General features: G+C 39.4%; 2 protein-coding genes across 3 annotated transcripts in view; one reads left to right on the top strand and one right to left on the bottom strand.

Annotated features, from left to right (window-relative positions):
* Positions 1-12,780, top strand: part of LOC131927780 (inositol 1,4,5-trisphosphate receptor type 1) — a 164,093-nt gene that overhangs the window by 30,309 nt on the left and 121,004 nt on the right. The gene's annotated exons all lie outside the window — the stretch shown is intronic.
* Positions 12,222-12,780, bottom strand: part of LOC131927779 (uncharacterized) — a 1,897-nt gene continuing 1,338 nt past the window's right edge. Inside the window, exon 2 of the mRNA XM_059283582.1 lies at positions 12,222-12,780. This exon is cut by the window's right edge and continues 705 nt beyond it. Coding sequence (XP_059139565.1) covers positions 12,222-12,780 — 559 coding nt within the window.

The raw sequence follows: 12,780 nt of genomic DNA, 5'->3' as shown, positions 1-12,780 counted from the left end.
ATATCTGTACTAACCGTGAGACCTTGAGTGGTGGTGTTCTTTATATATCTGTACTAACCGTGAGACCTTGAGTGGTAGTGTTCTTTATATATCTGTACTAACCGTGAGACCTTGAGTGGTAGTGTTCTTTATATATCTGTACTAACCGTGAGACCTTGAGTGGTGGTGTTCTTTATATATCTGTACTAACCGTGAGACCTTGAGTGGTAGTGTTCTTTATATATCTGTACTAACCGTGAGACCTTGAGTGGTGGTGTTCTTTATATATCTGTACTAACCGTGAGACCTTGAGTGGTGGTGTTCTTTATATATCTGTACTAACCGTGAGACCTTGAGTGGTAGTGTTCTTTATATATCTGTACTAACCGTGAGACCTTGAGTGGTAGTGTTCTTTATATATCTGTACTAACCTTGAGTGGTAGTGTTCTTTATATATCTGTACTAACCGTGAGACCTTGAGTGGTAGTGTTCTTTATATATCTGTACTAACCGTGAGACCTTGAGTGGTAGTGTTCTTTATATATCTGTACTAACCGTGAGACCTTGAGTGGTAGTGTTCTTTATATATCTGTACTAACCGTGAGACCTTGAGTGGTAGTGTTCTTTATATATCTGTACTAACCGTGAGACCTTGAATGGTAGTGTTCTTTATATATCTGTACTAACCGTGAGACCTTGAGTGGTAGTGTTCTTTATATATCTGTACTAACCGTGAGACCTTGAATGGTAGTGTTCTTTATATATCTGTACTAACCGTGAGACCTTGAGTGGTGGTGTTCTTTATATATCTGTACTAACCGTGAGACCTTGAGTGGTGGTGTTCTTTATATATCTGTACTAACCGTGAGACCTTGAGTGGTAGTGTTCTTTATATATCTGTACTAACCGTGAGACCTTGAGTGGTAGTGTTCTTTATATATCTGTACTAACCGTGAGACCTTGAGTGGTAGTGTTCTTTATATATCTGTACTAACCGTGAGACCTTGAGTGGTAGTGTTCTTTATATATCTGTACTAACCGTGAGACCTTGAGTGGTAGTGTTCTTTATATATCTGTACTAACCTTGAGTGGTAGTGTTCTTTATATATCTGTACTAACCGTGAGACCATGAGTGGTAGTGTTCTTTATATATCTGTACTAACCGTGAGACCTTGAGTGGTAGTGTTCTTTATATATCTGTACTAACCGTGAGACCTTGAGTGGTAGTGTTCTTTATTTAGTGTCCTTTGTCTACTACTATTTCTCATTTTCGGACATGGCCAGATTATAAATTATCATGAAATTATGTCTTTGTTAATTATTAATTAAAATAAATGGAATAAACATTCAAGTTATTTTATGGTACAACATTCCAATCTATATCATCACTTGATGAAACAACATGAACTTTAATAACATCGCCGTCCACTTCAATAACATCAAATTTTTAGTCGAGGACAGTCAACAGTTTCTTTTGTCTTCTTCCCTTTAGCCGTGCTCAATAAGAGCAGAGTACGCGTCTCTGCTGAGAATAAAGTGTTGTTTTTCCTACAGTAATCTATTCAAATGTTTCATATCTGTTGGTTCATACAAATGTTGGTTCATACAAATGTTGGTTCATACAAATGTTGGTTCATACAAATGTTGGTTCATACAAATGTTGGTTCATACAAATGTTGGTTCATACAAATGTTGGTTCATACAAATGTTGGTTCATACAAATGTTGGTTCATACAAATGTTGGTTCATACAAATGTTGGTTCATACAAATGTTGGTTCATACAAATGTTGGTTCATACAAATGTTGGTTCATACAAATGTTGGTTCATACAAATGTTGGTTCATACAAATGTTGGTTCATACAAATGTTGGTTCATACAAATGTTGGTTCATACAAATGTTGGTTCATACAAATGTTGGTTCATACAAATGTTGGTTCATACAAATGTTGGTTCATACAAATGTTGGTTCATACAAATGTTGGTTCATACAAATGTTGGTTCATACAAATGTTGGTTCATACAAATGTTGGTTCATACAAATGTTGGTTCATACAAATGTTGGTTCATACAAATGTTGGTTCATACAAATGTTGGTTCATACAAATGTTGGTTCATACAAATGTTGGTTCATACAAATGTTGGTTCATACAAATGTTGGTTCATACAAATGTTGGTTCATACAAATGTTGGTTCATACAAATGTTGGTTCATACAAATGTTGGTTCATACAAATGTTGGTTCATACAAATGTTGGTTCATACAAATGTTGGTTCATACAAATGTTGGTTCATACAAATGTTGGTTCATACAAATGTTGGTTCATACAAATGTTGGTTCATACAAATGTTGGTTCATACAAATGTTGGTTCATACAAATGTTGGTTCATACAAATGTTGGTTCATACAAATGTTGGTTCATACAAATGTTGGTTCATACAAATGTTGGTTCATACAAATGTTGGTTCATACAAATGTTGGTTCATACAAATGTTGGTTCATACAAATGTTGGTTCATACAAATGTTGGTTCATACAAATGTTGGTTCATACAAATGTTGGTTCATACAAATGTTGGTTCATACAAATGTTGGTTCATACAAATGTTGGTTCATACAAATGTTGGTTCATACAAATGTTGGTTCATACAAATGTTGGTTCATACAAATGTTGGTTCATACAAATGTTGGTTCATACAAATGTTGGTTCATACAAATGTTGGTTCATACAAATGTTGGTTCATACAAATGTTGGTTCATACAAATGTTGGTTCATACAAATGTTGGTTCATACAAATGTTGGTTCATACAAATGTTGGTTCATACAAATGTTGGTTCATACAAATGTTGGTTCATACAAATGTTGGTTCATACAAATGTTGGTTCATACAAATGTTGGTTCATACAAATGTTGGTTCATACAAATGTTGGTTCATACAAATGTTGGTTCATACAAATGTTGGTTCATACAAATGTTGGTTCATACAAATGTTGGTTCATACAAATGTTGGTTCATACAAATGTTGGTTCATACAAATGTTGGTTCATACAAATGTTGGTTCATACAAATGTTGGTTCATACAAATGTTGGTTCATACAAATGTTGGTTCATACAAATGTTGGTTCATACAAATGTTGGTTCATATGCGCCACTCCGCCCAGCATACTTCAAGCACACTTTGCTGAAAAAAATCGAGCCTTGTCCATATACACTCCCACTCTCTCTCTCTCTCTCACACACTCAAACACACATTCTTACACAAAGTCTCTTTATCAGACTAATACGCACACGCATACACACAATAATTCTCACACACTCACATACTCTATCATAGACATACACACTCATACTTTTTTCTCTGGCAGTCTGCCTCTTGGTCTGACGTCCCTTTGGTCCATGTCGCATTTCATATAGAATGTTATAAAAACACGAGCCAAGCAATACGTTACTCACACTGAAACCACTGCCAGATTAATGTAAACGCCGTCACACCATAGCCTACATCAGGGGTCTCCAAACTTTTCAGCCCGAGGGCCGCATTTACTATCAAAAATCAGTCCGGGGGCCAGAGTTTTATATAAATTATATATAAATATGTACAAATTTCAAGTGTCGTCGTCAACCCCCCACCCCCGGAGAAAAAAGTCTGAAAGAAACACTGTCGGGGGCCAACAACACACTCCAGGTCCGATTTGTTCTCAAATTTGTTCATTTTTGAAAATGTTTGTTAAACCAGGTATGATATGTTGTTGCAAAATTTGATACTTTGATGCAAGTTTTAGAAGTCTTCCTTGGTCAAAAACGTATTTAAAAAAACCCAACCACCCTTCTTTGAACTAGCCTCTAAAGAGGTCATTTGCTTGCAATTCAATGACCTCCAGCTGCAGTTCATCTGGGCAACTGGCTACATTTTCTTCAAATGGGGTTTGGAGACCCCAGGCCTACATCAACAGTAGCCAGTGCTCACATCGGCCGGCCAAATTACGAAATACACTGTCAATTTAAGGCTCTTTGGACTTTTAAGTATATAAATATAAATATTTAATAAAAGAAGTGTTACTTTACAAAATCAGCTAGGTTTTTTTTAAATCCATAAACAGGTTATACTTGTATTCTGCAATGGGTTCTTTTAATAATCAAGATAGTATTAGTCACTATACTATTTAAAACAGTTTGGAGAAGATGGAGATAAAACACAGATGGACATAGTGCTTTAAACAACGTTAGATAAAGTAAAAACGGCTGGACATAGTGCAATAACAAAAATAAGTCTCTGATACAAGTTGACTCTACTTCATTTGCACATTCAGGTTCAAAAACTGAAATTTAATATCCCAATGCATCGGTAAAGGACCTTTGTTGCGACTAACACTATACATTCTACAAAGCATATGTGAGTTCGTATGTTCCTGTCTGTACGTGTGTTTGTGTCTTGCAATAAGTTGCATGGCTAGAGTTAGTGGGGTCCGTGCGCCTAATTTGGTTGTCATAAGAAATCCCGTTTGAATACATAGTTGACAATTGACAATATTCTTTTTAAACAAAAAATATATTTTTTTCCGCTAAATTTACAGCGTCATTTGTGTGTTCGTTTTAGTATTACAGTTTTCATCATCGGCTTGTGAGGACTGATACAGATTTACAATAGTAATATTTCTTTCTCACTTGTAGCCTACTTTCATTCATTTAAGATGGTTTACTTATACATTAGATCCAATACAAAACGTCTAAATATAAAAAGAATATAAAAATAAAAATAAAACACCCGAAAATGCAAATGTGTAATTAAATGATGATTCAAGGGATCTTTTTTCCTCGGCGTGATGGGGGGGGGGGGACGGGGGGACGGGATGGAATTTGAGTTTTTAAGTAGAGCTGAAATACATTTGGGATTACAGAGAATTAAAATGATACAAATGTTTAGCAATCGGAAAAGTTATGTTATTACAATGAGACACATCAAAGCAAACATTCTTCCCTTTCAAACATCTATATCCATTTACCTATACCCATTACTTTTGATTTTTCTGCGTTTATTTTTCCCCCGCTTCCTTTCCCAAAGTTGTTGAATTTTTCTATTACATGTATTGAATAAATGAAGTGAACCTGTATTGAATAAATCAAGGAAACATCTAGAAAAATACCGAACACAGAATAAACTATGAAGAATGACCGTGGGAAACAATGAATCAAATGATTTTCAGATTTAAACATGTGTTTTTTTTATTTATTTTAGTCTTTCACGAGTTACTGTCAATAGTTTTTCTCTCTCTGTTATAAAATTCGCTGAGTTGTATTGTGCTGTAATGGGGTGCGGCTAACGATATGAGATGATTTTTGTAGCCAACGTTTTGACATGGTCCAAGTTTGAAGTCTGCTAGAATAATGTGACAGCTTAGATAAGAAATCACCGTCAAGTTTGAAGTCAGATATAATAATGTGACAACTTAGATAAGAAATCACCGTCAAGTTTGTATCAAAGAACTTTCTCCACTGTAAGTGACTGCTTTGTTTATAGCTTTGAAATTCTCAGCAGTCATCGGAGAAATCAAAGCCGGGTTCACATAGTCAAGGTACCATAAATATTTGGTTATAGGCCTTTAATTAAGTGCGTGCGCAGACTTGATCTTAAAGACATTCTTTGAAAGCCGTTTTTAATAAGATTTAAGTTGGCGCCTGCTACAAAATACGTTTGATGGGACATTCCATATTGAACTGAACGTTTTAGCATCGTTTGACGTACGCGCACATATTTCACATTTAATACCAAGCAGTTAGCTCTCAAGTTTCCAGATCTATCGAATAGTACACATCAATATGTTATCAGTGAAACCTCAAGCAATTAGCTCTCAAGTTTTCAGATCTATCGAATAGGTACACATCAATATGTTATCAGTGAAACATTTGCTGACTGGAGATGTGGTCTTTCAGTTACAAAAATTCACACAAATCCTCAATGTTAATTGCTGATTCTACCAATCCAAACCTCAATCTGTATCTGTTAATTGATTGTTGGGTCTGTGCCAGTTTGGTAACCCATATCTCTAACTAGTGGTAACCCATACCTCTAACTAGTGGTAACCCATAACACTAACTAGTGGTAACCCATATCTCTAACTAGTGGTAACCTAACTAGTGGTAACCCATACCACAAACTAATGGTAACCCATACCACAAACTAGTGGTAACCTAACTAGTGGTAACCTAACTAGTGGTAACCCAAATCTCTAACTAGTGGTAACCTAACTAGTGGTAACCCATACCACAAACTAATGGTAACCCATACCACAAACTAGTAGTAACCATACTAGTGGTAACCTAACTGGTGGTAACCATACTAGTGGTAACCTAACTAGTGGTAACCTAACTAATGGTAACCTAACTAGTGGTAACCCATTTCTCTAACGAAACAAAATGCCTTCCCCTGGCATCCTGTTGATGTCAAACATGCTCTATGTCTGGAAAAAAAAGTTACCTGTAGAGCTTTCGCACCACGTGACATGCTAACAAAAAAAAACATTCTTTAAGCGCTGAAACTTGAAGACATGCTCGCTTCTTCGGTTAATAAACGGTCAGCTTTTCTATAGGGTAATTTTTTTGTTAACGATGTACAACCAACATATCTCCACTAAATTATTTAGTTAACTATGTACAGCCAACATATCACTAAATTATTTAGTTAACGATGTACAGCCAACATATCACTAAATTATTTAGTTAACTATGTACAGCCAACATATCACTAAATTATTTAGTTAACGATGTACAGCCAACATATCACTAAATTATTTAGTTAACGATGTAAAGCCAACATATCTCCACTAAATTATTTAGTTAACGATGTACAGCCAACATATCGCCACTAAATTATTTAGTTAACGATGTACAACCAACATATCTCCACTAAATTATTTACTTAACGATGTACAGCCAACATATCACCACTAAATTATTTAGTTAACTATGTACACCAAATTATTATGTGCAGATTTTTTTTTTCTTTTTTTTTTTTCTTTTTTTTTTTTTTTTGTGTAGCCAATGCTTTATTTTCTCCGCCGTCTTTGGGTATATTGACACATGCAATATAAGCGATCTTATCAAAGGCGCATATGAAGTCAGATGAATGCGACAAGTGATATGATCTGTATGTAGAGCAATAAGTCGCGCGAACATTGAAATCAAATATTGATACAGGAACCGTAAGGTCTTTCAGGCGAATTAACGGCTGAGATCTGATACAAGAGATGTAGAGTCCTTGACTCCCCTCACATTGACTCCCCTCACATTGACTCCCCTCACATTGACTCCCCTCACATTGACTCCCCTCACATTGACTCCCCTCACATTGACTCCCCTCACATTGACTCCCCTCACATTGACTCCCCTCACATTGACTCCCCTCACATTGACTCCCCTCACATTGACACCCCTCACATTGACTCCCCTCACATTGACTCCCCTCACATTGACACCCCTCACATTGACTCCCCTCACATTGACACCCCTCACATTGACTCCCCTCACATTGACTCCCCTCACATTGACTCCCCTCACATTGACTCCCCTCACATTGACTCCCCTCACACAATGCGGCGGTGTTAGTCTTGTACGCTGTGCAAACAATCCCACACTTGATCCCACTACCTCCTCTGTCCGACGTTATGACTGGCAACCCAGCCGTACTACTTGGGGGGGGGGGGAAGGGTCGGTCTTTTTATTCGCCATTAAGGCTGACATCTTTTTATTTCGTCATTATGGCTGACATCTTTTTATTTCGCTATTATGACTGACATCTTTTTATTTCGCTATTATGACTGACATCTTTTTATTTCGCCATTATGACTGACATCTTTTTATTTCGCCATTATGACTGACATCTTTTTATTTCGCAATTATGGCTGACATCTTTTTATTTCGCCATTATGGCTGACATCTTTTTATTTCGCCATTATGGCTGACATCTTTTTATTTCGCCATTATGACTGACATCTTTTTATTTCGCCATTATGGCTGACATCTTTTTATTTCGCCATTATGGCTGACATCTTTTTATTTCGCCATTATGACTGACATCTTTTTATTTCGCCATTATGACTGACATCTTTTTATTTCGCCATTATGACTGACATCTTTTTATTTCGCCATTATGGCTGACATCTTTTTATTTCGCCATTATGACTGACATCTTTTTATTTCGCCATTAAGACTGACATCTTTTTATTTCGCCATTATGACTGACACCTTTTTATTTCGCCATTATGGCTGACATCTTTTTATTTCGCCATTATGACTGACATCTTTTTATTTCGCCATTATGACTGACATCTTTTTATTTCGCCATTATGACTGAAATCTTTTTATTTCGCCATTATGGCTGACATCTTTTTATTTCGCCATTATGGCTGACATCTTTTTATTTCGCCATTATGACGGACATCTTTTTATTTCGCCATTATAACTGACATCTTTTTATTTCGTCATTATGGCTGACATCTTTTTATTTCGCCATTAAGACGGACATCTTTTTATTTCGCCATTATGGCTGACATCTTTTTATTTCGCCATTATGGCGGACATCTTTTTATTTCGCCATTATGACTGACATCTTTTTATTTCGCTATTATGTCGGACATCTTTTTATTTCGCCATTATGACAGACAACTTTTTATTTCGCCATTAAGACGGACATCTTTTTATTTCGCCATTATGGCTGACATCTTTTTATTTCGCTATTATGGCTGACATCTTTTTATTTCGCCATTATAACTGACATCTTTTTATTTCGCCATTATGACTGACATCTTTTTATTTCGCCATTATGACTGACATCTTTTTATTTCGCCATTAAGACGGACATCTTTTTATTTCGCTATTATGACAAAACAGCCGTACCGTTGGAGAATCCCTCTGGCCACTACCTAGCCGTCTGGCCACTACCTAGCCGTCTGGCCACTACCTTGCCGTCTGGCCACTACCTAGCCGTCTGGCCACTACCTAGCCATCCTGCCACTACCTAGCCGTCTGGCCACTACCTAGCCGTCTGGCCACTACCTAGCCATCTGGCCACTACCTAGCCGTCTGGCCACTACCTAGCCGTCTGGCCACTACCTAGCCGTCTGGCCACTACCTAGCCGTCTGGCCACTATCTAGCCGTCTGGCCACTACCTAGCCATCTGGCCACTACCTAGCCTTCTGGCCACTACCTAGCCGTCTGGCCACTACCTAGCCGTCTGGCCACTACCTAGCCGTCCGGCCACTACCTAGCCGTCTGGCCACTACCTAGCCGTCTGGCCACTACCTAGCCGTCTGGCCACTACCTAGCTGTCTGGCCACTACCTAGCCGTCCGGCCACTACCTAGCCGTCTGGCCACTACCTAGCCGTCCGGCCACTACCTAGCCGTCCGGCCACTACCTAGCCGTCCGGCCACTACCTAGCCGTCTGTTGAACGTGCCGCTACTCTCAGCGCTGGCACCTGTCGACTTGGATCCCCGCTCCTGCCGTTTCGGCAGCCTCGTTGTGGTGCAGCCACCTAGTGTTAGAACTTGCGTACTACACTGTGAACTGAGAATGGTTGTTGGTGTTTACGTTCTCACTGGCCCAAATGGTTGCTAGTGTTTACGCTCTCAGTGGCCCAAATGGTTGCTAGTGTTTACGCTCTCAGTGGCCCAAATGGTTGCTAGTGTTTACGCTCTCAGTGGCCCAAATGGTTGCTAGTGTTTACGTTCTCAGTGGCCCAAATGGTTGCTAGTGTTTACGCTCTCAGTGGCCCAAATGGTTGCTAGTGTTTACGCTCTCACTGGCCCAAATGGTTGCTAGTGTTTACGCTCTCAGTGGCCCAAATGGTTGCTAGTGTTTACGTTCTCAGTGGCCCAAATGGTTGCTAGTGTTTACGTTCTCAGTGGCCCAAATGGTTGTTGGTGTTTACGTTCTCACTGGCCCAAATGGTTGCTAATGTTTACGTTCTCAGTGGCCCAAATGGTTGCTAGTGTTTACGTTCTCACTGGCCCAAATGGTTGCTAGTGTTTACGTTCTCACTGGCCCAAATGGTTGCTAGTGATTACGTTCTCAGTGGCCCAAGTGGTTGCTGGTGTTTACGTTCTCAGTGGCCCAAATGGTTGCTAATGTTTACGTTCTCAGTGGCCCAAATGGTTGCTAGTGTTTACGTTCTCAATGGCCCAAATGGTTGCTAGTGTTTACGTTCTCACTGGCCCAAATGGTTGCTAGTGTTTACGTTCTCAGTGGCCCAAATGGTTGCTAGTGTTTACGTTCTCAGTGGCCCAAATGGTTGCTAGTGTTTACGCTCTCAGTGGCCCAAATGGTTGCTAATGTTTACGTTCTCAGTGGCCCAAATGGTTGCTAGTGTTTACGTTCTCAATGGCCCAAATGGTTGCTAGTGTTTACGTTCTCACTGGCCCAAATGGTTGCTAGTGTTTACGTTCTCACTGGCCCAAATGGTTGCTAGTGTTTACGTTCTCACTGGCCCAAATGGTTGCTAGTGTTTACGTTCTCACTGGCCCAAATGGTTGTTGGTGTTTACGTTCTCACTGGCCCAAATGGTTGCTAGTGTTTACGTTCTCAGTGGCCCAAATGGTTGCTAGTGTTTACGTTCTCACTGGCCCAAATGGTTGCTAGTGTTTACGTTCTCACTGGCCCAAATGGTTGCTAGTGTTTACGTTCTCAATGGCCCAAATGGTTGCTAGTGTTTACGTTCTCACTGGCCCAAATGGTTGCTAGTGTTTACGTTCTCAGTGGCCCAAATGGTTGCTAGTGTTTACGTTCTCAATGGCCCAAATGGTTGCTAGTGTTTACGTTCTCACTGGCCCAAATGGTTGCTAGTGTTTACGTTCTCACTGGCCCAAATGGTTGCTAGTGTTTACGTTCTCACTGGCCCAAATGGTTGCTAGTGTTTACGCTCTCAGTGGCCCAAATGGTTGCTAGTGTTTACGTTCTCAGTGGCCCAAATGGTTGCTAGTGTTTACGCTCTCAGTGGCCCAAATGGTTGCTAGTGTTTACGCTCTCAGTGGCCCAAATGGTTGCTAGTGTTTACGCTCTCAGTGGCCCAAATGGTTGCTAGTGTTTACGTTCTCAGTGGCCCAAATGTCAAGTATGACGTCAGAGTAGAGAAAAAAGTTTCCTCAATGTCATCAGCGCGGCTAGTAGTAAAGAGAGCAGATTGATTATGTAAACAAATCTGTTTTAATCAATAGAGCAAAATGAACTAACGACGTTTCTCTAACTCACTTAGCTGATCAATCCTAGAATAAAACCTGCACCTTTTGGGGTACAGCCTTCCACGTTTTACAATCGGCCCATCAGTTTACTCGCACTGTGTTGACTTTTTAGTTTGGTGTGTAAATATTGCTTACCTGCTGTTCACCTTCATCAAGGTATTGCAAATGTTGAATAGAGCGGCCAGAAATGTAGGCATTGAGTCAATTACACAGTCGTTCAAATAATTTAGGCATTGAGTCAATTACACAGTCGTTCAAATAATTTAGGCATTGAGTCAATTACACAGTCGTTCAAATAATTTTGGCATTGAGTCAATTACACAGTCGTTCAAATAATTTAGGCATTGAGTCAATTACACAGTCGTTCAAATAATTTTGGCTTTGAGTCAATTACACAGTCGTTCAAATAATTTAGGCATTGAGTCAATTACACAGTCGTTCAAATAATTTTGGCATTGAGTCAATTACACAGTCGTTCAAATAATTTTGGCATTGAGTCAATTACACAGTCGTTCAAATAATTTAGGCATTGAGTCAATTACACAGTCGTTCAAATAATTTTGGCATTGAGTCAATTACACAGTCGTTCAAATAATTTAGACAATGAGTCAATTACACTGTCGTTTAAATTATTTAGACAATGAGTCAATTACACAGTCGTTCAAATAATTTTGGCATTGAGTCAATTACACTGTCGTCAAATAATTTAGACAATGAGTCAATTACACTGTCGTTTAAATTATTTAGACATTGAGTAAAATACACGGTCTTAAATAATTTAGGTATTGAGTCAAGGCAGAGTCGTTTAAATTATTTAGGCGTGGTGTCAATTAGACTGCCGAACGTAAGCACGTTAGTTTAACATCGTGTACTGTCTAGTTTAACATCGTGTACTGTCTAGTTTAACATCGTGTACTGTCTAGTTTAACATCATGTACTGTCTAGTTTAACATTGTCTACCGTCTAGTTTAACATCGTGTACTGCCCATATGTTGCTGGAACTCTGGGTGTGCTAGGCGTTGGTGTGTTTATCAGCAGCTGCGGCATATGCCAGAAAACATTGACTTGTTCTGACACCCACGTTGTGCCGTTTAGATGCTGTTGTGCCTGGTAGCTGCTGTTGTGCCGGGTAGCTGCTGTTGTGTTGGGTAGCTACTGTTGTGTTGGGTAGCTGCTGTTGTGTTGGGTAGCTGCTGTTGTGTTGGGTAGCTGCTGTTGTGCCGGGTAGCTGCTGTTGTGCCGGGTAGCTGCTGATGTGTTGGGTAGCTGCTGTTGTGTTGGGTAGCTGCTGTTGTGTTGGGTAGCTGCTGTTGTGTTGGGTAGCTGCTGTTGTGTTGGGTAGCTGCTGTTGTGTTGGGTAGCTGATGTTGTGTTGGGTAGCTGCTGTTGTGCCGGGTAGCTGCTGTTGTGTTGGGTAGCTGCTGTTGTGTTGGGTAGCTGCTGTTGTGTTGGGTAGCTGCTGTTGTGTTGGGTAGCTGCTGTTGTGTTGGGTAGCTGATGTTGTGTTGGGTAGCTGCTGTTGTGCCGGGTAGCTGCTGTTGTGTTGGGTAGCTGCTGTTGTGCCGGGTAGC

Source organism: Physella acuta, unplaced genomic scaffold, assembly GCF_028476545.2.
Source record: "Physella acuta isolate Inbredline_101_S28 unplaced genomic scaffold, ASM2847654v3 ptg001440l, whole genome shotgun sequence".
Taxonomy (NCBI): Eukaryota; Metazoa; Mollusca; class Gastropoda; family Physidae; genus Physella; species Physella acuta.
This window is presented reverse-complemented; position numbering and strand designations above follow the sequence as displayed.